Raw genomic sequence first — 27741 nt, 5'->3', positions numbered from 1 at the left:
CTGGAATTTTACAATCCCAAGCAAAAAGCCCTTTATAACAGGAAGGAATGTTTTCTCCATTAAATGAGAGTAGGAAAAAAATAATTTCTCTAAAATAATTAGTCCATTTGAAAGCACTCAACAAATTTGAAAAGATGGCTTTGTTGTTAAAAGAAGGACTCTACTGGGTTTTTAAATAATTTAGATGAGGACTGTTAGAATCTAGAATAGGAAACCAAAATGGTTATAGCATCCACTTCTCTGAAGAAAAAAACAATGGCATGAAACATCCATTGTTCCGTTCATTATTTTAAAAGATCTTATTTATCTGTCAGAGAGAGAGAGCAAGAGAGCACACAAGCAGGGGGAGTGGCAGGCAGAGGGAGAAGCAGGCTCCCCAGACAGCAAGGAGCCCAATGCAGGACTCACTCCAAGGACCCTGGGATCATGACCTGAGGCAAAGGCATATGAGGAAACCACTGAGTTACCCAGGCACCCCCCCATTGCTTTATTCAATTGCCCTGTTCCAAGCAGAGGACAGACTGAGGTGACTTCTGGAGATATATTTAAAATCTGTGTAATTAAACACAGAATGTGAAACTTAATCCATCTAGTTTTTACTAATATACCATTAAGTAATACAAAGCAATATATTAACTCTGGTAATATATTAAGTTTTTGTTTCTTTACTATAGACTGTATGTTTTTACGTTAAATATATTTAACTTTTTACAAGAAAAATTTAGCCTTGGGGTTTGCCTCCATCTAGTGGACATCTTGGTCTTTTACATTTAATTGAGAAAAGTGTAAGCATCCTGATTTGGTTGTTCATTTTTAGCTTTTTGGTGTTAAAAAAAAGTAAAGCAAAATGGTAACCACAATTCCTAGGTAAAATGGTATGTATCATACATTTTCATCAGAGATTGATTCCTGAGAAGATTTGAGGTGGCACATAATTGAAAACACACATATAATAAGAAGAAATAGAAAATTAAAAGCCGTTTAGGAGGAAGACAGAAATAAACCAGCTAAATTAATATGGTCCCTACAACTGACAGTTATCCCCAAGGTTTTTGATATTTGGAAACAAAAAAGAAAAGAAACCAATAATTGCATACTTCGTTATTATGTGATCAAAGTGCACCACATTGTCCTTTAAGAATAAAAATATTTCCAGACTAATTTTTTCCTAAAATATGCTTCCTTTTTGTATAGCTCTGTAGCAGGATAGAAAACAGAGGAAAGTTCAGAAATCTTGGTGAATGCTACAAAGTGAACAAACCCACGTCACCAACACCCCCAAAGTCCACTTTGTGCTCCCTTTCAGAGCTCCTCCAAAGGTAACCACTACCCTAACTTCCATCACCATCATTTCATTTTGCCTATGGAAACAGAATTATTTATTGTATATATTTTTGTGTTTGCTTCATGCACTCAACCTTACATCTGTGAGATTCATTCACATTTTTGCATGTAGCAAGGGTTTGTCCCTTTTCACTGCTGTGGAGTATTTATATGAACACACAATATTATATTTATTGTTGTCTTTTGAAGCGTCTTTGAACTGTTTCCGGTTTGGAGCTTTTATGAATGGGGCTGGCATAAACATTCTTGGATATGGTTTGGGTGTACACAGTATACACTTTTGTATAGTTGTATCCCAGAATTAGGACTGCCAGGCAATGGGGTATACTTATCTTCAGCTTTAATAAAAAGTGCCAAAGCTCTTTTCCATAGAGTTCAATTTTCCAAACTCTCTTCCAAAGAGTTCCAATTTACACTCTGAGCAGCAAGGAATTCAAGCTCCCCTTGCTCCGGATCCTCCCAATCTTTATTACTGTCACCTTGTTTGTTGTTGCTGCTGTTGTTTAAATAGCTGTATGTATTTTGTCATATATCTGGGGACCATATATGATTGGAGCTGTTTCTAGACTCTATTTTGTTCGTTTGATCTATCTGTCCTTCAGGACCACGGTTTTAATGCTGTAGCTTGAAAGTAAGCCTTGCTCCCTGTTAGTATAAATGTTCCAACTTTGTTTTTCTTTTTCAAGGTTGTTTTTGTCCCTCTAGGCCTTTTGCACCTACACTTCAATGTGAGGATGTCTTTGTAAGTTTCTATTTTAAAACAATTGAGATTTAGATTGGAGTTATATTATAGATCAGTTTGAGGAGAATTAACATGATCATAATATTGTATTATAAGTCTTTTTATTTTTATCAAGTCTTTAAAAAATTTTGATTCCAGTATAGTTAACACACACTATTATGTTAGTTTCAGGTGTAACAATATAGTGATTCAAGAACTCTACATATTACTCATGCTCTTCATGATAAGTGTACTCTTTAATCCCCACCATGTATTTCAGCCAATTCTTGAATATAACTTATTTATTTACTTATTTTTAAATTCAAGTTGGTTAATACATAGTGTAGTATTGGTTTCAGGAGTAGAATTTAGGGGATGCTCATTTACACATAACACCCAATGCTCATCTAACCAGTGCTCTCCTTAATGCCCATCTCCCATTTAGCCCATCCCCCCACCCACCTCCCCTCCAGCAAGTTTCAGTTTGTTCTGTATATTTAAGAGTCTCTTATGGCTTGCTTCCTTCTCTGTTTTTGTTATTTATTTATTTATTTATTTATCCTTCCCTTCCCCTACATTCATCTGTTTTGTTTCTTAAATTCCACATATGAGTGAAACCATATTTGTTTTTTTCTCTGACTGACTTATTTTGCTTAACATAATATTTATTTGTTGCTGTATATAAATTTATTTTTTTAATTTACTTCTCTTTATTGACTGTGTGTCCAATTACCTTAACAGAATTATTAATTCTAACGGTGTATCTATACATTCATTTGAATTTTCTATATGTGACTCGTGTTGACAGAAAATAACAGTGTAATTTCTTCTTTTTTCTTTCTTTTATTTTCTTAATGCAGTAAATTATGTTGCTTGATTTTCAAATGTTAAACCAGCCTTGCATTCCTAGTACAATCGCTTTATTATTATGTGCTGACCTTTTTTTGCTAACATGTTGGTGGCTTTGCTAATATCTAATTTAGTATTTGAATCAATCTCCATGAGGTAGATTGACCGATATTTTTGCTTTTTTGGATAATGTTCTTTCAGATTTTGGTATTTTTTTTCTAACTCCTGGAAGAGTTGGATAAGATTGATATTAAAGCTTTCTTAAAAATTTGGAAGAATTCCATAGGGAGACTTTATGTTTTTTTTGTAGGACGGGTTTCAATTTGAGCTCAAGATCTTTAATAGTTCTGTTTCTATAATTACTTCTACATAAAGTTTATATTTCTTCTTGGGCATGTTTTGGCAAGTTGTGTTTTGGAAATAATTTGTCTCCATCTAAGTTGTCAAATTTGCTAGCATCAAATTATTCATAATATCTTCTATTTTTTTAATGTCTATAAGATGTTAAGGAATCATTCAGTACACACGTATGAAGCGAAAGAACAATGCAGAAAGAAGTGGAGCTGCCTGAGATAAGGGAGCACCTGCTCTGTTTGCAGGAAATCCCTTGGGTCCTGTGGAATAGCGTAAGACTATTTAACTAGATGATCTCTAGGCTTCTTGCTGCTCCAAAGTTTTATGATTGTGATGTTCAACCAGCAGTTAGAAATGCAGAATTCGGGGCACCTGGATGGTTCAGTGGGTTAAGCCTCTGCCTTTGGCCCAGGTCATGATCCCAGGGTCCTGGAATGGAACCCCACATGGAGCTCTCTTCTCAGCAGGGAGCCTGCTTCCCACTCCCTCTCTGCCTGCCTCTCTGCCTACTTGTGATCTATCTCTTTCTCTCTGTCTGTCAAATAAATAATAAATAAAATCTTTTTTTAAAAAAGGAAATGCAGGATTAGAGTCAGGATAAAGATTGAATCTGGAGATATTTAAAAGGCCCTGCATTTTAAGGCGATAATTAAAGTGCTGGAATTGAACAAAATAGTAAAAAGAGAGAAAAGAGCAAAGAGAGAACTTGAAGGAATGTGTGCATTGATGAAGTTGGAATTCTGAAAAGAATGGTGAACAGCAATGGGGACATGACGCCGAGAGAGAAGTAGCCAGAAAACCAGGAAAATGGACAGTTTGGGAAACCAAGAGGAGACTTTCAATAAAAATGGGGCATAAAACATTGTCAAATGCTATTAGAGAGGTCAAGAGACATGAGAAAGCATGGCTTGATTTGGAGAGGTACTTGGTGACCTTTAAGAGACTAAATTCAATGGTGGTGAGAGTGGGAACAGAATATAGGAGATAAAAAAAAGTGAACTGGGTAAGCAATTGAAGACCAGATATGAATTATCTTGTCAAGAAAATAGGCCACAAAGGAAAAGAAGTAGAAAAAATAGAAGCTTGGGACACTTAGTATGGTCAAGGTAAGAATTTTATGTGTTTTTGAGCAGAAATGGAACAATTGGTAGAGGGATAAGGAAAGAAAAATCAGCAGATGGAAGATAGATAATAGAAATCTGAAGGAGTTTCAAGTAGAAGGAAAACCTATAGAATGGGACAAAATATTTGCAAATCATGTATCTGATAAGGAATTAATATCCAGAATATACAGAGATATTTGCTCATCCACATTCATCACATCAATAATCACAATAGCAAAGAGGTCTAAGCAACCCAAATGTCCACCAACAGATGAATATAGTATATACATGAAAAAGTAAAATGTAGCATATACATGAAATAGAATATTATTAAGCCTGGGGCACCTGGGTAGCTCAGGAGGGTAAATGTCCAACTTTTGATTTCCGCTCAGGTCGTGATTGCAGGTTCATGTCCTCAGGGTCCTGGGATGGACTCCGTGTCGGACTCTGCACTCAGCAGGGAGTCTACTTCAAGACTTCTGTCCCTCCCTCGGCACCTCCCCTCCTCAAATTAATAAATAAATCTTTAAAAAAAAGAATATTACAAAGTCTTTATAAAGAAGGTAATCCTTCACATGCTACAATAGAGATGAACCTTGAGGACATTATGCTAAATGAAATGAGCCAGTCACAAAAAGACCAATACTATATGACTCCATTCATACGAGATATCTAAAGTATTCAAACTCACAGAAACAGAAAGTAGAATAGTCCTTGCCAGGGGATGGGGGAAAAGAGAAATAGGAAGTTGGTATTCAATGGGTGTAGAGCTTCTGTTTTGTGTAATGAAGAAGTTCTAGAGATCTGTTATACAGCAATGTAAAGATAATGAAAAATGGTTAAGGTGGTAAATTACAAATGTTTGTGATTGTCCAAATGCCCTAAATGGTCTCATAGATTGGTTTTACAAGGAAACGTTACAATACAAATTTATAAAATAAACATTTAAAAAAGATACTTGACTATTGGGTTAAGTTTCTGACTCTTGATTTGCTCAGGTCAAGATCTCAGGCTTTGCAATTGAGCCCTGCTACGGGCTGTGCACTCAGTGGGGAGTCTGTTTGTGACTCTCTCTCTTCCTCTCCCTCTGCTCCTCTCCCCACTCACAGTCTCTCTCCAATTATTAAATAAATAAAATCTTTTAAAATAAAGATAATTGACTATTTAAATAACAATGTTAACAACTTTTACAGAATTTATGACATCTAAAAGTAAAATATATGTCGACAATTATATAATGGCTGAGAGGGGAGAAATGGAAGTTTCTCAAACTATATGTATTTTAAGCTATATCTCTTGAAGGTAGTGCATGAAAAGTTGAAGACACATACTGTAAACACTAAAGCAACAACTAAAATAATTTAAAAAAAAAGAATTATTGCTAACCTTCATGATAAAAACACTCAACAGATTAGGAATAGAAGAGAACTTTTTCAACCTGATAAATGACATCTATAAAACCCCAAAACTAACATCATACATAGTGGTGGAAGACTGAATGGTTTCCATCTAAGATCAAGTTAAGACAAGTCTGTTCTCACTGCTTCTATTAAACATTGTACTGGAGGTTCTAGCCAGGGAAAATAGGCAAGAAAATAAAACAAAAGGCATCCAGATTGGAAAAGAAGTAAAAGTATCACTATATGCAGACAATATGCTCTTATATATAGAAAATCACAAGGAATTCACTGAAAAAACTATTAAGACTTATGAGTTCAGCAACACTCCAGGATATAAAATCAATATACAAGAAATCAATTATATTTCTTTTTTTAAAAAAGATTGATTTGACAGAGAGAGAGACAGCGAGAGAGGGAACACAAGCAGGGGAAGTGGGAGATGGAGAAGCATGCTTCTCGCTGAACAGGGGTGTCAACCCAATTCAATGGAGGAAAATATAGTCTTTTCAACAAATGGTGCTGGGAAAACTGAATATCCACATGCAAAAGAATAAAGTTGGACTCATACATCACACTGTAATGTTAATACAAAATGAACTCAAAATAGTCAAAGACTTAAATATAAGAGTAAAACTATAAAACTCTTAGAAGAAGAAGAAAGTATATGGGGGGGATCTTCATAATATTGGATTTGTCAATGGCTTCTTGGATGTGATACCAAAGGCAAATGCATTAAATGAAAAAACAGATAAATGGGACTATGTCAAAATTAAACCTTTTTAAAATCAAAGGACATTATCAATAAAATGAAAAGGCAGCCCATGGAATAGGAGAAAATATTTACAAGTCATACAACTGATAAGATATTAATATTCAAAATATATAAAGAACTCCTCCAACTCAACAACAACAAAGAACCCAACAAGCATTCTTGAATAGATATCTTGAATAGATATCTCTTCAAAGAAGATATACAGATGTCTTATAAACATATGAAAAGATGATCAACATCACTGGTCATTGGAGAAATGCAAGTCAAAACCACAAAGAGATACCACTTCACACTAACTAGGATAGCTGGCAATTATTATTAAATTTTTTTAAAAAAAGGAAAGTAACCAGAGTTGGTAGGAATGTAGAGAAACTGGAACCCTTGTACACTGCTGTTGGGAATATAAAATGGTGTAACCACTTGAAAAAGTTTGATGGTTCCTTAAAAAGTTAAACATAGAATTGGCATATGATTCAGCAATTCCATTTTTAAATATGAACTCAAAAGAATTGAAAGCAGAAACACAAATAGATAACTTGTCTGTCAGTGCTCATTGTGGCATTATTGGAACCTGGCAAAGGTGGAAACAACCCAAACATCCATCAATAGATGAATAAGAAAATTTGGTATATCCAAACAATGGAATACTATTCAACCTTAAAAAAGAATGCAGTTCTTATATGCTATAACATAGCTGAACTTTAAAAACATTATGCTAAGTGGAGTGCCTGGGTGGCTCCGTCTGTTAGGCATCAGCTCTTGGTTTTGGCTCAGATCATGATCTCATGGGTTGTCGGATCGAGCTCCGTGTTCAGCTTTGTGCTCAGGGGGTAGTCTGCTTGAAAGATTCTCTCCCTCTGCCCTTTCCCCACTCTCTCTCTCTCTCTCTTTCTCAAATAAATAAATAAGTCTTAAAAAATTATGCCAAGTGAAATAAGCCAGACACAAAACGTAAAATACTATATGATTCCACTTATATAGGGAACTTAAAGCAGTCAAATTCATAGAGACAGGAACTAGAATAGAGGTTATTATCAGAGATTAGGAGAGGTGGAAATTGGGAATTATTGTTTAATGGGTACAGATTTTCTATTTGGGATAATGAAAAGGTTCTAGAAATGGAGAGTGGTAATGGCCGTATAGCACTGTGAGTATACTTAATGCCATTGAATTGTATGCTTACAAATGGTTAAATTTTATGTGTATTTTACCACAAATTTAAAAAAGCAGTTAGACCAATTTCCCTATTCTGAGCAGCTAGATTATGGAATCCCACCCCAGTGGAAGATTGGGATTAATTCTCTAGGAGGAAGCCAAAGAGAGGTCCTCTAGACCGGAAGGTACAAAGCACAGCTGAGGGTAGGACCACCATACCGAACAGGGGGATTTCATGAATATTTACATCCTGATTTCATGAATATCAACATCCCATGTTGAACCCTGAGTTGACCTCTCCCACTCACTTCCCAGGGCACTGACACCAGACTGACACTCTCCAGCAGGGAGACTAGAAGATTCACTCCATGGAGAATCAGAGCAGTTGAAGAGATAAGAACTTATAATACTGACATCAGGGATTCCATAACTGAATATATATCAGATCACCCATCAGCAAAACCCCAGTTAATAACCCCCACCATATACACAGATTCATATTTTCCATGCTACATAAGGCAAGACTGTCAAGGAGCCCCTGAAGATTGAAGAAAGCTACTGAGACCAAAACAAACAGGAATAGGTAATTTGGCAGAAGCAACAGTTGTACAAGGAGAAAAGAACATTGGAAATGAAATAGATCATTAATATCTTCAGGGACATATGATATTGTACCCATGATATAAGGCCAACATGTTTTATAGAAAGGAATATTCAGAGAGCTTTGAGAAATTAAAAATGTGATAGAAGTGAAAAATAGAATTTAGAAAATAATACTGAGGAATTCTCCTAGAAAGTAGTGTCAAGATAGACATAAGATAGGAAAAATAGGTCAGAATATTATAAGACAAATCAAAACTCTAACATACAAATAACAGGAGTTCCAGAAAGAACAGAGGAAACAAAGAAATTACAATAAAATAATTCAAGGCAAGTTCTCTAAACCAAAGGACATGAATTTCTAGATTGAAATGATCTATTGAGTGTTCAGCAAAATGGATGAAAAACTTATGCATATTGAGATGTATCCTCGGGAAATTTGAGAACAATGGGGACAAAGAGATGATCCTCCACCTTTCTAGAAAGAAAAAAAGAAGAAGAGGCCTGAACCAGGGGCAAGGACTAGAATGGCAGCAGAATTCTCTAGGGCAACACGGGATGCCCAAAGACAGTGGTACAATGATCTAAAAATTCCGAGGAAAAATCATTTCCAATCTAAAGTTGTTTACCCAGCCCAACTTCCACATTAGTAGAGAGTAAAATAAAGACACTTTTATATACCATTTGTCAATGGGGCTAGACTTTACCAAAAATCTAAGTATACCAAGAAAGAGAAAAAAATGGATACACAAATCTAGGGATCCCATGCATGAGAGAGCCATGGTTGCAGAGGGAAATAATCCCTAGACAACAGCTGTGCAATCACAGGTCTAGAGATCAACCAGCCCAGAAAGTTGTTTGTTTGTTTTGTTCTGTTTTTTTTTTTTTTAATTTATTTAAGAGACGGCACGTGCGAGAGAATGCACAAGCTGGAGGGACAGAGGGAGAGAGAATCTGAAGCAGACTCCGCCATGAGTAGAGAGCCCCTTGGGGGGCTCAATCTCACCACCCTGAGATCATGACATGAGCTGAAACCAGGAGTCCCACGCTTAACCAACGGAACTGAGCCACCCAAGCACGCCAGCCCAGGACTTTCTAAAAACAGATAAAATTGGCAGAATTCCTCCCATTTTTGAATGTAGTAATAGACATATAAGACAGGAATATAAGGAAGAGAGACATATAAGCAAGGAGGAAGGGTTCGGGAATTCATTAGTGATAAGAACATTAAAAGACATGCAAATTAAAAACCCAGACAGTTATTAACTCCAGAAAGTTAAAAGGTTATGCAGACAGGAAAAGTGACCATAGGATATTACATAGCTCCGCTATGACTAGAGTTCACATAGTGGTAGTAATATTTATATTATATTAGGAGTTTGAGGGGGGCAGTAAGTACACGTGAGGTGAGGATAATGAAGGAGCGCTAAATCCTTTTCTTTCAAAGTAGGAAGTCAACATATGATACCTAAGACTGAAAAACATAAAACATCAAAGTAAACATTTCATTACATGGTTGTAAATTTCACCCTCTTGGGGTGAAAGTGGTTGCTTCTGGGATGAAATGGAGGCAGATGGGGTCCCCTGTATTTGGTTACGAGTTTGTAGAGCTATGACTCTGTAAAATAATGCACACGTAGCCTTCAGGAAATTAATAACACGCCCTAATTTACTTTTTAATGATGGCAAAAAGAGAACAACAGCAAGGTCAGGCTCCAACTAAAGCTGTAGATTTTCCCACTTGCTACTCAAATCAGACTTTTCTGAATTTGATTTTTCTCCTCTGTAAAATCAGTCATTATATATAGATTGAAATAGCTCGTGAATACAAAAGTGCTTGAAAATAAGAGTTGTTTAAAAACAACGTCATCCAAAAGTTTGGGACCTCAACATTCGTCTATTTGATCGCGTTGTGAGTAGCAGGGAGCGGGACACGAGCGCAGCGCTGTGTGGAACTAGCGACCTGACTTTGAACTCACCTGTCTGGTACCTGCCCTCACCCACCCCTAGCTGTGCCGGGTGGCGAACTGTTCGTGGGCCCCGCGACCTCGGGTAATCTCCTGAGCTTTTCGGAATCTCGGTTTCCCTGCCCGGGAATAGGAAAGCTACTCCTGCGACGCTGGGGTGAGAAACAACCGTGAGATTTGGCTGTGTGAGTCGGGAGGTGATGGCAGCCGCGTAACTTCACCGCGGTCCTGGGCGCGCGGGACCCTTGCGGGAGGCGAGCGGAGAGCTTCTGGGGAAGCGAGGATCCGCGGTCGCTATGGCAACCCGCGACGCCGGCCGTTCCCAGGCAGTCGGCGGCGGAGCACAGAAGGCCGGCGGGCGCCCCGGCTTCGAGCAAGGCCCCCGAGGCATGAGGCGGGAGGAAGCTGCGGTGGTGACCGCGGTGGCGGCGCCGGAGGCGGGCCGCGACGGGGAGCAGCCTCTGCAGCCCGCGGGGCTGGGGCGCGGGGCGCGCGGGGAGCCCGGCGGCGGCAGCGGCGGCGGCGGCGGGGTTGGCCTCCAGGACTCCTGCGGACACTGTGAGTTCCCCTCCGCTCGCGCACTCTGCCCGCGGGGACGCTGGACGCGTGGAACGCGGGAAAGGGGAACCGGGAGGGGCGATCGGGAGTGAGACTGGCTGACGGGCTGGAGGGCCTTCGCAAAAGGCTACCTGAGCCCAGGTAGGCCTCCAGCCTGATAGAGTGGCATCGGCCTGGAGGGTATTGAAAGAAAAACGTGTGAGTGTAGTTATAAATATCTGTACGATATAAAATTTGAAATTTATATATAATAAAATATAAAATGTATAAACGTTTGTAATATGCATATATATACATACGCAGAGAGAGATAAACACGTGGATCTTTTTTGCCAGTTCCTTCATTTTACAGACCGGGAAACTGAGGTCGAGGCTAGTGGAAATGACTTGCCTCCAGGGACTCAGTCAGTGCTGGAGAAGTACTTAAAACGCTCACCTCACCTGTCTGGGACTCTCAGTTCATCAGTTATGATACCTGATGCCTGTAGAATCTCACAGTTACCGGCTACATGTTAACACACGGTTTCCTTCCTGCCAAACACACAAACGATGGTCAAGTGAGTGAAGGCAGCTCTGGTCCAGAGTCACAACCAAGAGGGCGGAAGCCCGAGTCGGCTCCAGGCCTCAGTGCCCAGCCATACTGTGCCATGAATTTATATTTCACAGTCTCCTGTGCTCTGCGGGTTTTCAGGAAGGGCTAAGGAATGATGATGGGAAAAGTAATAAGTAGGACAAAGAGGAATGCCAGCAGTTTCTGGCTCTTCTTGATTGCCTCTCTAGAGACCCGCCTCAGCTTTCAGCAGGAGCTCGGCAGACCCCAGGAGGGAGGGGGCCTGAATGGCTCAGCTCCTCTGCCTCAGGGGGCCAAACACCCTGCTCCCGGGACACCTCATTAAAGAGCCACAGAACCAGTGTCTCCTAGAGAAAGGGCCTCCTCCCTCAGCATCTGTCCCAGTATGACCAGGATACCTCCTCATTCCTTTGGTTACCAACAGCATAGCAGAGGCCTTACCTAGAACAACGAAATCCAGTATATTTACATATTCAGTATATTTAAGGGCATCCTTACTCTGACTTCAAATTCTGTCTGGGAATTTTCCCGTTAAAGATGCTGGAAATGAGAGGTTCTTTAGTCCTGTGGGGTCCTAAAGGTGGGATTGATCATTCACTTGTCAATTCAGCAAATACTGAGTCCTCACTGCATGCCAGGCATTGGGCTAGTTGCGGAGTAGTGAGTGATGAATTAAGGCATGTGTCTAAGCTTTGAGGACCTCAGAAAGTCAGGGTTGGGGCATAAAGCACTGGTGCCTCATCCCCCCAGAGAACCTCCTTTTCCGGCCTCAGCCTGAGTACCCACCCACACCCACATGAAGTACCCGTTCGATGGTCAAATGTTTTTGACATCAGACAGTCTTCTGTCTCTCTGTAGCTTCTACTCCCTAATCAGATATGACCTGAAATATACACAGATGAAATGTGGTCCTTTCTCAGTAAAACATCCTTAAATTATATGAAAGTTGCTATTTGAACAGCCACCAAATTTTTCATAGCCTTCAGAGTCATTTTTAAAATACTTTGTAGCACTCTCCCCATGCTGGCTAACCTCTTCCTACATTCTCCAGTTTATTAAATCACTGAATCCAGTATTCTAGGTGTGATCAGTTTAGGATAGTGTGCTGGGACTATAACCTCCCTTGATCTGAAATGTCTACTTCTATAAAATGGACTCAGAATCAATGAGCTGTTTTGGCAGGCACACTGTATTATAAATACATATAACAAAAGCAGTCTATGTCATCCTTAGTTTCTCTTTCCCCTGTTGTCCAACCGAAAACATTTGATCCAGGCTTTTTCTCTTATTTATGCAGTAAATTTGTTTCATCCTAAATACAAGTCATTATATTTATCCCCATCAGTACCATTCCATGAATTTTAACACTTCATCCCAGGTATAGAAGCAGCCCTTTGACTCCTGAGTTTGCCATTCAGCAAGTCTGTGCCATTCTCACAATCAGTGGGTAGGCAGCTCCTCCCTGTATCCAAATTAGCAAACTAGATGGTAGTTCCAACAGTTCCGAGGATTGTCTCTGGAAGTCCCTGATCTGTCATTCAGTATCCTCAGGGTGGGCATTCTGCCTCCCACAAATACACTTTATCAAATGCCTTGCTGAGAAGAAGCTACACTGTGGCTACGACAACTTCCTAATCGAGCTAGTTTAGTAACTTGGGTTGGGGAGAGTTAGGTAGGCATGACTTTTAATTTGTATGAATAGTTTTGTGATTAATATGTAATATTATAATATTATATTTAATATATATGTAATATTACATAGTAATATGTAATATGCTAATAATATATGTATAGTAGCATTCAATAAATTGCAGCAGTTATTACCAGCTCTTAACAAAAGAAAACAGTTTAGTCTGGAATAATATTGTTCTTAGTAGTTCTCAACACTTAGTAATTACTGTTCCTCATTAGCTGTACTCACAAGCCATCTGTTGGCTAACCCAGTCAAAATGTTGGTGAAGATCAACATAGGTTGTTATGTTAGAGTTTGTAGAAGGTTTTTCTTTTTTCCCTCTTCTCTCCTTACTTTTCTTGCCTTCCTTCCTCTTTCCCTTTTATCCTTCTCTCCTTCCTTCCTTCCTTCCTCCCTTCCTCAATTCCATCCTTTTTTCTTTCCTTTTTGGAATGGGGAATATTTGCCTATACTAAGCTCTTTGCTGTTCTAATTTTTCTCAGTTCCTCAAAACCTTTAGTGATTTCCTCTGTAAATTCTTGTAGCAGCAGGGCTGAAATTCGTCAAGAGACTGAACTTAGAGCAGGCGATCTCATCTGTTCTACTGAACTATTACCAGAATTTTCTTCCCTCTTAGCCATGTTACTTAACCCCTTTTCTATCTTACGATCAAAGCTAACCCCCATCTTACATTCATATGACTCCTAAGTTTTGGGAAACAAAAATGAGAGGCAGAAAGTATCTAATTCTACCTTGTTCATGTCTGAGGGTGTGTTTGAGTCTTCATGACCAGGAGTGACCCAGGACCACAAACAGAGGCAGTGGTCTCTTACCCTGTTTGGGCCAGTCCATACACAAGTCAAATCTCTTCACCTGTGTTCTTTATTGGTTAGTCTGAGAAAAATGATCACATCTGAAATAGCTAACATGTTGGGTTGGTTAGGTTTTCCATGGTTCCTTGCACTGAGCTTTTGAGTACCAAGATTAGAAATACTGGTTCCCTGACATTCACAAGGCTGCATTCACCAGATTCTGTCCTAGGACTCTGATGAGCTGATCAGAAAACATCCCTGCCCTATGGTATTTATGGTCTGATAAGGAAGACATATATTCAAATAATAGTTACATAAATAGGGACATATAAAGCAAATGAAGCCATTTACAAATTGCAATAAATGAAATGAAAGAAAAGAGGAGAGTCCTATGCAAAAAAAGGATCCAGGTACATGGTACAGTTAGGGAAAGCATCCCCAAAGAACTGCGCTTTAAGCCTATACTTGATATTTGAGTAGAAGTTACCCAGGCAAAAATATTAGGAGAAAGGCAGTTCAGGCACAAAATAGAATGTACATAGGCTTTGGTGTGGGAGAGGACAGAAGGGCCAACGATGGAGTGAGATATTGGTACTTAGAACAAATAAGCTGGTCCTCTGATGTCCTACATGGCCAGGCTTAGAGGCTAGGAAAAAGTCATATGTCCATAAGCAATTCGCTACTACAGCTCACATTTACCTCTCAAAATGATGATTAAATAAGACTGAGGTTGTCCTGTGTTATGTAGCTGGATTGTAAGCTCCATGGGCATATCTGTCTTATTCATTGCTTGTCCTCTGCCCCTAGCCCAATGCCTGGCACTGAGTAGGTCTTTAATAAGGATTTATCAAATAATTGAGTTTTCTTAAAGCTAAGGAAGGAAACTCCCTATATTTCTTTCTAACACCTAAAAGAGGTGCTGAAATTTAACCATAAAAGTTCAGGAATTATGTGAAAGTATAAGGTCCCAAAAGAAACAAAAAGGGATCTTTCCAAAATAGAGTCGTAGCATGAATCAGCTGCTGTTTGTGTGGATGCATGTATCTTTTTAAGAAATATTGATTCATGTAGGTATAATGGAAAGTTTGGCATAATATTTATGATAAATAATCAATTTTATTAATGTGTTTGCAGGGAAGAAATTCTTGTATTCTGAGCCACATAAGAGAATTAAGGAAGTATTAGAAGAAGAACTTTATATTAAAAGAGATGAATGCCACATTAAAAATCCACCTGCAGGTAATCTCTGTGACAGACAAAGTGTACTTATGAAATGAATACGAAATTACCTATTTAATGGTAGAGTGATTATTTTATTTATTTATTTATTATTCTTTTTTAAAGATTTTATTTATTTATTTATTTATTTGACAGACTGAAATCACAAGTAGGCAGAGAGGCAGGCAGAGAGAGAGAGGGGGAAGCAGGCTCCCCGCTGAGCAGAGAGACTGATGCGGGGCTCGATCCCAGGACCCTGGGATCATGACCTGAGCTGAAGGCAGAGGCTTTAACCTACTGAGCCACCCAGGCGCCCCGATTATTTTATTTATTACAAAACCATGGCTATCAAAAGAAAAATGGATCCTTGGGAAATTCTTGAGCTAATTTCATACTTATTTTGCCTGTGTCCAAATAAGCTTATTTTTACAAAAAAAATTGCCTAAGTATCAGTATCTACATTGCTGTCCCACATTTTTGGCAGAGTTATTTCTATTTAATGAGAAGTAGAATTTTTTCCAAGAAAAGCACAGTAACATCTTCAATCTTTATCAATATAAATGTGACCAAGAACAGTGGTTCCCAGAGTTTAGATTTCATCAGAATTACCCAGGAACCTGTTCAAAGTGGGCTACTGGTACCTATCTCTAGAGTCCCTGGCTCAGTAATTCCTGGGTAGGGGGTCAGCAATTTGCATTTCTACCAAGTTTCCAGTTGGTTTTGGAGCTGATGGTCCAGGGATTCGATCTGAAGATCACTGACCCAGAAGAATCGAAGTCATTTACATAGGTCAAATCATCCCAGGATTTTACTGTATATACATATAGTTTATGGGTTATCTCTCTAGGCATTGATAGTTCATTTGAGAAAAGACATGCTTTAAAAGCCCAGAATCCCTCACAGACTTTTTTTTTTTTTTTTAAATAGGCTCCATGTTGTGGAGCCCAATGCAGGACTTGAACTCACAACCCTGAGACCAAAACCCATACTGAAGTCAAGAGTCAGAGGCTTAAAGGACTGAGCCACTATTCCCCTAGTGGTTAGAAAAAATTTGAAGTCTCATGCTATTCTATTTTGGGGTTACTTTCATTTATACACTTAAAAATTTTATAACATATAACAGTTAGATGATGTATTATTCTTATTGGATGCATTCGATTGTGAGATAATCTAAGTGATTATAAAAATCCATTTTTCTAAGCAATCTTTTTAAAATGTCCCTCAAGTAAAATGGAAATGCTTGGGCTGCGTTCTCATAACCTCCACCAGAGGTCGCACAGAGGTGCTCTTTTAGCCTAGAAAATCCGTCAAAGCTGAGAGTGGATTCTGTAAGGTTAAATTTTAAAGGGGCTTTACTTATGGAAAACAAGCTACTAATTTTGTTTTTCTTTTTCTGTTCTTAAAAAAAAAAATTAAAATGGCTGGACGCCCCGTGCGCTTGGCTACAACAGGAATCCAGCCTCTGGAGGGGGTGTCGTGCCTTCTGCTTACTCTCCAGGCATTGGCAGCTCTGGGCGAGCCACTGAACTTTCTATTGCAGGATTTTCTTGTGACATACTCCTTTAAATATATGCTGAGAGCTGGGGCTTCATATACGCTGAGAGCTGGGGCTTCTCTTTCTGGGGAACACAGCTTGTCACATACATGCAGAATTCCGCATAAAACTTTTAGGGACTCGTATGGCTCTGACATCCTCGCTTCCTGGATGTTAAGAGTAAGTACACTAGACCCATTGTCTCCACTTCTCCACTTCTTGTTTACTCCTTCACCCATTGCAAATAGTCTTTGGTTCCCATGAGCCTGTTCTTTTCCATGAAACTGTTCTTTTCCAGATGGTGAATGACCTTCTCTTGAAGGTCAAATCCAATGATCTTGAGAATCTAATACAATCCAGAAACTCATCAAACTCAACTTCTCTGTATCCTCTGATGTAATTGTTTACTCCTTCCCTTTGGGAACACTTTAGCCTGGAGGTCAGAATGGTTCAGCCTCCTGGTTTTGCTGGTACGACTCCCCATCGTCTTTGCTGGCTCTCCCTCCTCCTCACCTCTAAACTTTTCTAAGCTCAGTCACAGGCCCTTTTCTCCATCTATATTCACTCCCTGAGTGATCACATCTAGTCCTGTGTGCTAATGACTCTAAAATTTCTATCTCTAGCCTCTGCTTTCCCTGTTGAATCCCAAAAGCCTGTTTAACTCCCTACCTGTGTGTCTACTAGGTCTCTTGCACTGAACATGTCCAGAATGGAACTCTTATTCTATACCACTCTTCAACAGCTTTTCCTCATCTCAGGAAATGGCATCCCCATTCACTCTGTTGCTTACACCAAACACTTGAAAGTCAAATCTTCACACTTCATATCCAGTCCTCAGCTCATCCTGTTGAATCTGAATGGAAATACATTGCAAAGCTGCCCAACTAAAGCCTTGTCCAAGCCGCCATCATCTCTTACAAGCTCAGTAGTAGCATCCTCTAGCACCTTCTACTGCTGTCCCCACAGTGCATTCTCTGCAGAGAACCCAAAGGGATCCCTTACAACATAAGTTATCGTCCACCACCTCCATGTTCAAGACCCTCCGATGGCTCCTTATGATTCTTAGGCTAGATTTCAGGCCCCTGGTATGGTCTGCTCACCTTTCTGAAGCTCACCTTTCTGAACTCAGCTCCCACACTTTCCCACTTCACTTTAGCTATACGGCTTTCCTTGATGTTCTGGAACATGCCAAACCCATTTTCACCTCAGAAACCTTCCACTTCCCCTAGACCATCAATTGTCTTTTTCCCTCTTCCTTCAAGTTTCAGCTGAAATGTCACCTTCTCAGAAGTAACCTTTCTACCAGGTTAAAGTAGAAACTACTTACTCTCTCAATTACTCTCTAATCTTTTATACAACTTTCTTCTTTCTGCTTTTTTAAAATCACTTCTTGAAGTTACATATGTGTCTGTATATTCTTTTTTTTTTTTTTTATCATGAAAAAACTGTATTTAGATTTAGCCAGCTGGACTCAGTTTAGATGATCCCAATTTTGTTGGCAACATCCAAAGCATCATAGTCAGGGGCCAGCCGAACATATGCCTTCTCCTCTCCATCAGGCCTGATTAAGGTGTTGACCTTGGCTACATCAATGTCATAGAGCTTCTTCACAGCCTGTTTGATCTGGTGCTTATTGGCCTTGACATCCACAATGAACACAAGTGTGTTGTTGTCTTCTATTTTCTTCATGGCTGACTCAGTAGTCAGGGGGAACTTGATGATGGCATAGTGATCAAGCTTGTTTCTCCTGGGGGCGCTCTTTCGAGGGTATTTGGGCTGCCTTCGGAGACACAGAGTCTTGGGTCGTCGGAACGTAGGTGATGTGCGGATCTTTTTTTTGTGACTGTGGACGCCTTTCAGCACCGCTTTCTTGGCCTTCAAAGCCTTTGCTTTGGCTTCGGCTTTGGGAGGGGCAGGGGCTTCCTTCTTAGCTTTCGGCGCCATCTTCATAAAAGGCGTGTCTGTATATTCTTTATTGACTATCTGTCCCACAAGAACATAAGCTGCATGAGGACAGGGTCTTTATTTTGCTTACTACAAATCCTCAGGAAAGCCGTGTGATATAGGTATTATGACAATCCCCCCCCCTTTTACGGATGAGTAAACTGAGATTTTGAGAGGTTTCTACTGTCCAAGGTTATGCATTAAGTAAGTGGCAAAACCGGATTCCAAACTCCAGTCTGATCTCAAATTCATTGGCTTTTTACCCACTATAGTGTTTCTAGTGATGTATTTTGACCAAATCCCATGGTCCTGTTCTGCCCTTGGCTGGCCTGAGATTTCTGCACTACTTGACATAATTGATGGTTCTCTCCTTACACCTTGTTTTTCCTCAAATTCCTTGACACTGAAATGTCCTTATTCTTCTCTTCCCTGGATATTTCTTCTTATTCTCCTTTAAGAAATTTGTTTCACTCACCCTCAACCCAAAATACTCATGTTTACCATGGTGTTGCCCACAGTCTTCTAATCTTGTTCCACTGGCTCTCCCTGGATCATCTTGGCTATTCCCATTGTTTCTACCACTACCTCACTGTGATGGTCCCTGTTGAAGTCTGTGTGTCCAGGCTCAGCTTCCCTTACTGGATGTCCCCTAAGTACTCAAGATCAACATGACCAAAATGAAACTCATACCTCTCCTCAACTTACTCCTCCCTGTATATCACCCATCCAAATGCATGACGTGGCACGATGGCCAAGTCCAAAACCACAGAGCCATCCTCCATACCCACTCCAGATCACCATGACTTGTATTTAATTAGGCTGTCGGGGTATCTTAGTTTGGTTCAGGATCCCAAATAGTTGACCCTTATACCAGGCTCATCTTGCAAACATATAGATATTTTTATTAGTTCTGCATTGTATTATTTTTAAAGATTTTATTCATTTATTTGACAGACAGAGATCACAAGTAGGCAGAGAGACAGACAGAGGGAGGAAGCAGACTCCCTGCCGAGCAGAGAGCCCAATGCGGGGCTCGATCCCAGGACCCTGAGATCATGACCTGAGCCGAAGGCAGAGGCTTAATCCACTGAGCCACCCAGGCGCCCCTGCATTATATTTTTTAAATAAAGCAACCAGTTGTCAACATTTAAAAAATGAGGACTTTTTACAAACGAATCTAGATTTCTAGATTATCTTGGGTGAAGATGGAGAGGAGGCAGAGAAAGAAAGATTGACAGCCGAATTGTCATTCACACATGGCAGCAGGGACTGGAGTTGGCTTACGCTGCCCTGGCTGGCTGCCCATTCTGTCACCCATCGGCATGAAGGTCCCCAGCCAGGTGGGGCATATCACAAACTATGCTTACACAGAAGATTCTGAGCTTCTGGAAGGGATTTAATTCCATTCTCTTAGCTTCTCTCTCGTCCTGCCGCCCTTTCCTTGTCAGGTTGTGTGCCAACACTGTGGCCTCCCTGGCTGGCCTCCCTTCTTTGTCTTTCTTCTTCCTCCTGGAATGCGCATGTCCAGAGGGAGTTGGATTTCTCCTAAAAAAAAAAAAAAAAAGGCGTTTCCAAGGACATTTGTTCTTCTTTCTAGACCTCTTTTTCTTCAGTGGAACATATCACCTCCTGTAACTTCTTCACCCTAACATCATATGAAATCAAAGTAGCGCTGTTTTTTTCTAGCAGCCTCTATTCCTGAGTATAGTAAATACTTATCCATAATTACATTTTGCTTTTATTTTTCTCACCCGTTTCTGAGCATCTGCATTTACGTTTGAGGTATTTTCCCTATTAAGTTGTAAACTTCCAGATACTCCTGGATTCCAGATTGCATCAGGAAGTGCACAACTTGATTAGATTAGTATAATTTTTCTATCTAATTTAATGTGGTTTTTCTACATAGTTCTGCCTCCTGAACTTGAACTGTTTTCCATTTGCCAGAACATCTCTCAATGTGGAACAAATCTAAATCCACTTCTTTGGTTTCTTCCCGGGAGGTATATACAGGAGGCATTTCCTAAACATCCGTGGACTCCTAAATCTGAGAGTCTCTAATCGAGAGGCTGGAGAGCAGCTCTTTTCTGTCTCTAGACAGGATAGAAGAGGAGGAAACTGGCTGGAAGGGTGGGGAAAGATTTGGGTTAGATACAAGGAACAGCTTAAACTTTGTAAGGTTTTGACAGAAGGAGATTGTGGAGTTTTCCTTGAAGGTCTTTGAGGGTGGGGGAAGAAACGAGCTTGGCCAGATACCTTCAGCTACTTCATTCAGGAGTGGGGAGGGAGAGGACAGTATTGACATTCCACGTGGTGAATCAGCTCATCAAAACAGAATCTGAGTCCATGCTTAGGACAGGAAAATCATTGTCCTTGTAAAAATAATAGCTACCATTTACTGAGTGCAAAGCACTGTACATCCATTTCATCCAAATCCTGTAATAATTCTTTGAGCTAGATATTATCCCCATTTCAAAGCTGAGGAAACAGAGACACGTTGGGTTCACTAACTTAACCAAAGCCATACTCCTGGCAGATGGTGAAGGAAAGACGGAAACCCAGATCCCTTCTAAACCCAAACACCGTGCCCCTAATCATTACAGGGTCCGGAATCCTTTAGGGAAGAATCAGACGTTAGCGTGGTTATCAGTAGGCAACCTCGGATCTGTGGACATTATTTGGGCATTATAATTTGCAGCTTTAGAAATGGTAAAAACAACATATTTAACTAACTTGAATAACCTTACTTGAGCTGGGTCACTGTTTTTTACAAGACAGATTTTCACCAGAGGCTTGTTGACTGACTCTCAAGTGCTTTTAAGATACGGAGGACATTTCAGTGCAAATCAGATCACTAACAGTACTTACTAAATGGCATCAGGAGTTAAGATGACAATTTGCTTTGTATCAATGAGTAGACATTGTGTCTGGAGTATTAGTCTATGGTGTTTCCAGTGAGCTTGTTGTTTTCATTCAAGGGGCGATTAAGTAGCATCTAGGTCAATTTTTTAGAAGATTGTTGAAAGTATTTGCTAAATTAATATGGTAACTTTGGGCTATATTATCTTTGGAAATATTTGTATTTGGACGAATTAAATCAAAATCAGATAGGGCAGACCCCATGAAGTGTCTGTATTAACCAGTTTATTTCCAATCCTTTTGTGTGTCGGTGTATGTGTTTCTATATTGACTTCTCACCTCTGTCTTCAGGGGCCAGGTAAATGATCTAATAGCACTGTAGAGGTTTAACTGCCTATGAGAATAATTGAATGAACTGGAATAAGAGATGAAACAAATGCTAAAGACCTTGGGTAGTTTGATTAATCAAGCAAAATTAAGCTCCAACCAAATGACTGCAAAGATAATCACCAAGTAAATACTTCTAAAAGATGTTGTACTAAAAAGAAACCTAGCTAATAATTGTCATCTTGCTTCTGAAAATATTGACAGTGGCCCTGGAAGGGATTTGGAGCATTAAAAGGAATCTCCCAGTGGGAGGCTTGAAGCTGGGACCGCCGAGCAGAAACAGTTTGCTGCCGCAAGCCAAGTTCTATTCAAGGCACGGAGGGCTGAGAAGTAAGATCCTGATATTCTTGACTTCTGCTGAAAGCCCCAAGTGTGCTGATTAGCTCACAGCTCAGTGGTGGATGTTTTATTTCAAGTTTTCAATCAAGATGCAATCTTTTTTTTTTTCTTTTAAGATTTTATTTATTTCTTTGACAGAGAGAGACACAGCGAGAGAGGGAACACAAGCAGGGGGAGTGGGATAGGAAGAAGCAGGCTTCCCACTGAGCAGGCAGACCGAAGCAGAACTCGATCCCAGGACCCTGGGATCATGACCTGAGCCGAACGCAGATGCTTAAAGACTGAGCTACTGAGGCACACCCCCCATTTTTTTTAAAGATTTTATTTGTTTATTTGAGAGAGAGCACAGACAGAGAGGGAGAAGCAGACTCCCCACTGAGCAGAGAGCCTGACTCGAGGCTTGATCCCAGGACCCTGAGATCATGACCTGAGATGAAGCAGAGCCTTAACTGACAGAGCCCCCCAGGAACCCTGAAATGCAATCTTGTTTTGATTTGCTTCTCCTGAAGTTACTTTTGGCTTAGCCACACTATCCCATTACGGAACTTAAACAGTTAATAGTTAAGCTGGGCAAATTTCCCCATGGATACAATAGAAGTTCATACTCTTGAGTTACACTTGACTCTTTACTTTTTATGTACGAAGACTTTCTGGCACACAGCCAGTCTGGGTGGACTTCCTGGCACACAGCCAGCCTGGGTGGGGAGGAATCTTGCACTGTCCCCTTTTTTCCAGATCTTTGCTTCCCGGTGGAAATGAGGAAAGGGAGATAAGGGAATTAAGGAAGAATCAGGCAACTACTTTGCCTGGCTCCCTGAGTTTCTCCCTATTTGACGTAAAGGCCACCCAGCTGGGCCCGACTCACTGGTCCCCACAGACATAAAGGTTGGAACAAAATATTACTCACTCCTCACTGTCATAACCAGTGTCTGCCTGAAAATTGGTGATAGAATGTGGAGAACGTGGGGGTCTTGGCATGGAAACACCAGCAGTGTCCAGATACCCTAGGGACCTGAAATAGGGTATATGAATCCTAAAAATAGTTCTGCAATTGGGAGGTCACCCTAGGATGAGAAGAGAGAAGTGGGTAAATGCCACGGTTGGGTAATTTCACCCAAGAAATGACTTGTAATAGCAAATGCTGTATCACACTTATTTTTCTAGATTCTTCATGTATAACCTTCGCTTTAATCTTTACAAGAATCACGTGAAACAGATAGAATTCAGTTTTTTAGATTAGGAAATGGAGGCACAGCAAGGCTGAGTAATTGACTGAGAGCCACTCAGCCTGTGAGTGGACCTTCTGAGATCGGAACCCAGACAGCCAGTCTCCAGTGGCTTTTAACCACTGATATGATTGCCTCTATGAGCCAAACTGTGCCCAAGAGTTGAGGGGGGTCTGTTGAACCTAGAGTGGGGTGATACCGCAGAGAAAGTGCCGCAAAGGAGAAGGGTCTCCTGGGAGGCATCCTCTAAGATCTGAATTCAGTAGGGAGAAAATATAGTCACTGAGAGACTGAGTAACATGGTGAAAGAAAGAAAAAAAAAATTTGTTACCGGAGGGATTCATGTAGCAAAAAGGAACCAGTATGGAGATTTGGGGTCTACGATAAAGTAGTAGAAGCCACCATTTACCATGTGATGGGCACAACGGTCAGTGTTTTATGTAGCTATGTAATTCACATGATCGCATAAGATGGGAGTTTTAATCTCCATTTTCCCAGTGAGGAAACTGAGGCACAGAAACATTACATTACTCAAGATCCTGTGTCTAGGAGGTTGTGAGGGCAGAACAACAAACCTGTGTCCCGCTGGCTTCTGAGATGATTCTCTTAACTTCCAGTAACTTCTAGTCACTGGACAACAAGGGTGGAACCAGTGGGGGTGGTAGTTAAACCCACACAAAGGCCAGGGCTGAGGGCACGTGGGGTTAGAATGATCCTGGGAGACGACTAAACTCAAAATCCACAAAGAGAGCAGTGTCCTGAAGTAATGGTTGATTCAACTCAAGTCTGGGCCTCTTGCCCATTGGGGGCTGTTTATTTCAACTTTCCACTCAATTTGTCAGGTTCTAATTATAGTGTGTAAATCCATCAATCCAAGAAAACTCCCAAAGCTATTTATTTTTAAAATGAATGATTTTCTAAATGCCATATTATAAAACTGGTTTGAAGAACAAATTACCTTCATGTGAAGACATTAAAGTCCAATTGATGACTAAATTCATCAGGTGGGAGCATCTGATTTTTGAAAAATGGGTGTTTGACTTTGACCATAATTGCATTATTTTCACCCATACAGTGTAGGAGAGACTTGTTCATTGCTCCCACTCATTTTTACTCACCCACAGTAACTTCTTAGTGGCCTCCAGGCCTCTATCTACAGCCCATGTCAAGCACTTACAGTGATCATGTTATAAACTTTTTTTGAGAGAGAGAGAGAGAGAGAACATATGCGTGTGAGTGGTGGGGGCTAGGGAGAGGGGAAGAGAGAATTTTAAGCAGACTCCACACACAGCATGGGGCTGACACAGGGCTTGATCTCACGACCCTGAGATCATGACCTGAGCTGAAACCAAGAGTGGGACGCTTAACCAATTGAGCCACCCAGGTGCCCCAACAGTGATCATGTTATAATATATAACTGCTATAGTTATATATCTTAGTTTCATATCTGTTAGTTATCAGCTGCATTTTGCTGTATGAACTCCTACCATCTGCTATACCAATCACAACTGATCAATCTACATGAATCAGACTGATAATGAAGAATTAGACTTCTCTCATTATCAATAAAAAGGTAGATGAGAGGCACAGAAATATCGTAGATGAACACATTCCACAGAGAATTTTACAACATTGATCAGCAGTAATTCATACACGATCAGAAACTCCAGGAAAGCATAAACTGTGTCTCTTTCATTCACCACCATGAACGTAGCATGGTGCCTGACCCAGCAGGTACTCGGTCACTTGTTGTCGTGAGAATGACCAATGAATGATGAACCAGGAAGCATATGTTGGATGCCTACTATACGTTCGGAATCGTCTTGCTGCTGACCCACATAAATCTCTCCCTCCCCAGAAGTATTAGGCTTTCCCTACCTGAGTCTGCTAAATGAAACAGAATGTAAACAATAGAGGGAAAAGCAATGGAACCTATTGATTTTAGTGTGTCAATCGTGAAAAGTTGCATATATTGTACATACACCTTAGAACCGATTCTTTCAAAGACAGGTTTTCCATAGATTAGCATAGTTCCAGGAACTTCTATAAGATATACTTCCTTTAGATAACTCAGCCAGTCCTTAGGCCATCTTTTTCCTATTCACTTGAGCTTTTTTTTCCTCTTTCTCATGAATAGCATGGTCATTGTAGTTATGACTCTTCCGACATTTAAGACACATTTAAATTTTAAATAATTTAAAATTTAGAATCATAATTATCTAATTTTAGTTCTAAAACATGTTTCTCTTAGAAACTGCGAAGCAGCCACTGTCTTCATCATACTAATAAGTTATATTCCTTTCCTTCTGTCATCTCCTTCTTGTTCTGTGGCATATAATACAACAACTAAAGAAGTTGTCTAGCCCAGTATTTCTCAAGCTTTTATGTGTCTGTAAATGAGAATCTTATTAAAATTCAGATTCTGATACAGTAGGTGTCGGGTAGGGTCCAGGGTTTTGCATTTTTTTTTAAGCTCTATTTACTTATTTGAGAGAGCATGTGCACATACACATGTATACAAGTGGGGGAAGGTCGGAGGGCAAGGGGGAGGGAGACTCTCAAACAGACTCCTTGCTAAGTGTGGAGCCTGACACAGGACTTGATCTCACAACCCACAAGATCAGGACCTGAGCTGAAATCAAGAGCTGGATGCTTAACCAACTGAGCCACCCAGGAGCCCCTACGATTCTGCATTTCTAACCAGCTCCCAGGTGATGCCAGTGTTACTGGTCAGGACACTGTACTCTGAGCAATGAGGATCTGGAAGACTGAGCAGTGGGTTCTTTAGTTACCTGGATCCCATGGGTGTGGTTGTTATATTCTGCTCTACCAGATGAAGTGCTGTTGGGAATATTAAGTCAAATTTAGATTAAAATGGGATTGGGATTAAAGAGCATTTCACCAAAGTAAAAATTTGCTGATTTTTTCACTATTTTCTTTACTCTAGGATAAGATGAATACGTTTTTTTCCATCAAGAAGACACTTCCTCCAAAAAAAAAAAAAAAAGAAGACACTTCCTCCACCTGATGTCTGAAAAACAGAACCCAAGCTTGTTTCACAGTTTAAGATGTATAAAAAAATCTATATTCTTATTGTTGGTAATTAATTCCAATCTATAAATTAATCCAAGGCAAGGAAAGACTAGTGGCAAAATTTGCTAAGCATCTGGAAACAATGAAGAAGAATATTATACTTACCTTTAGTTGGCACATTTGAAATACACTGGGTTTCTAGTTAGGTTATTTTATTAAATATGTGAAACATGATAAAAATGAAGGCATGTTTATTGAGTCTTTACTTGAAGGTAAGCATTATAAACCTTAACCCTTCACTATAGTATAATTATGCTCATCCATTGAAAAAATAAAGCAAAACAAAACAAATAGAGGTGCCTGGCTGGCTTAGTCTGTAGAGCATTCAACTCTTGCTCTCAGGGTTGTGAGTTCGAGTTCAAAGTTGGGTGTGGAGCCTACTTAATTAAAACAATAACAGTTTATTTACAAATGTATTTATTTACAAATAAATTAGTAAAAGAAAAATGTGGATGAAAAGTCTCTAACTCAGAGACAACCATTTCAATGCTAGTTTTGGTAGAGCTCATCATTTCTCTAGAATCTGTCCACTGAATAGTAGGGAGCCAGGTAATTTATGGAGATCTAAAAAAGAATTTTACTAATACTATGGAGCTAAAAAGAGGTTAAAAGGAAGAGGAGAAAAATTCTCCCCTACCCCTTGTCAAAAGTAATATATGTGCAAGTATAGAAAAGCTGGAAAACAAAGAAATATAAAGAGAAAAATATCTAAAATTTAATTCCCAGAAATAACCACTGATAACACATTGATGTTTTTATTCTTTTTTCCTGTGCATGTTTTATTTTACATGTTTGAAATCACTATGTGGAATATATACATTTATTATTCCTTTTAAGGTAACATTATACAACTTCCCATTCATTAAAATAGAACTTTTTTGGTGGGGGGGTTGGAGTAGAGTTGGTACACAATGTTACATTAGTTTCAGGTGTACAGAATAGTGATTGGACAACTCTATACATTATGCTATGCTCACTACAAATGTAGCTACCATCTGTCACCATGCAACAGTGTTACAATACCACTGGCTATATTTTCTATGCTGTACTTTGACCCTTATTTATTCCATAACTAGAAGCCTCTACCTCCCATTCCCCTTCACCCATTTTGCCCATCCTCCCCTCCGGCAACCACTTGTTTGTTCTCTGTATTTACAGGTTTATTTTTGCTTTGTTTATTTCTTTTTTAGATTCCACATAAAAGTGAAATCATACAGTATTTGTCTTCTCTAATTTATTTTACTTAACATAATATCCTCTAGGTCCA

The 27741-nt window shown here is 39.8% G+C and overlaps 2 protein-coding genes across 3 annotated transcripts; one reads left to right on the top strand and one right to left on the bottom strand.

Moving 5' to 3' along the window:
- The first annotated feature begins 10637 nt into the window (after positions 1–10637).
- On the top strand, positions 10638–26751 carry CUNH11orf97 (chromosome unknown C11orf97 homolog). Of its 2 annotated transcripts, none has more exons than XM_032852785.1 (5): positions 10638–10823; positions 15012–15116; positions 22021–22146; positions 26329–26355; positions 26387–26751. In XM_032852785.1, exons 1-4 carry the CDS (start codon positions 10655–10657, stop codon positions 26331–26333), a joined length of 405 nt encoding a protein of 134 aa, XP_032708676.1. In that variant the 5' UTR covers positions 10638–10654; the 3' UTR covers positions 26334–26355; positions 26387–26751. The 2 variants fall into 2 exon arrangements, with proteins under 2 accessions (XP_032708676.1, XP_032708677.1); XM_032852786.1 differs by having other exon boundaries at positions 26329–26364; positions 26396–26751.
- LOC116864943 (60S ribosomal protein L23a-like) lies at positions 18106–18579 on the bottom strand. The gene has a single exon (XM_032852784.1). It carries the CDS (start codon positions 18577–18579, stop codon positions 18106–18108), a length of 474 nt encoding a protein of 157 aa, XP_032708675.1.
- Positions 26752–27741: the final 990 nt, after the last annotated feature.

Source organism: Lontra canadensis, unplaced genomic scaffold (genome assembly GCF_010015895.1).
Source record: "Lontra canadensis isolate GAN:19392208 unplaced genomic scaffold, GSC_riverotter_1.0 scaffold7, whole genome shotgun sequence".
NCBI lineage: Eukaryota > Metazoa > Chordata > Mammalia > Carnivora > Mustelidae > Lontra > Lontra canadensis.
Note: the sequence above shows the minus strand (reverse complement) of the source record. Positions and strands in the feature narration are given on the sequence as shown.

Bases quoted from the DNA above. Each gene is read 5' to 3' on its own strand.
- CUNH11orf97 (XM_032852785.1), top strand. From the start codon at position 10,655: ATGAGGCGGGAGGAAGCTGCGGTGGTGACCGCGGTGGCGGCGCCGGAG. The intron at 10,824-15,011 runs GTGAGTTCCCCT...ATGTGTTTGCAG, and splicing joins CCAGGACTCCTGCGGACACT to GGAAGAAATTCTTGTATTCT. The intron at 15,117-22,020 runs GTAATCTCTGTG...AAATATTGACAG, and splicing joins CATTAAAAATCCACCTGCAG to TGGCCCTGGAAGGGATTTGG.
- LOC116864943 (XM_032852784.1), bottom strand. From the start codon at position 18,579: ATGAAGATGGCGCCGAAAGCTAAGAAGGAAGCCCCTGCCCCTCCCAAA.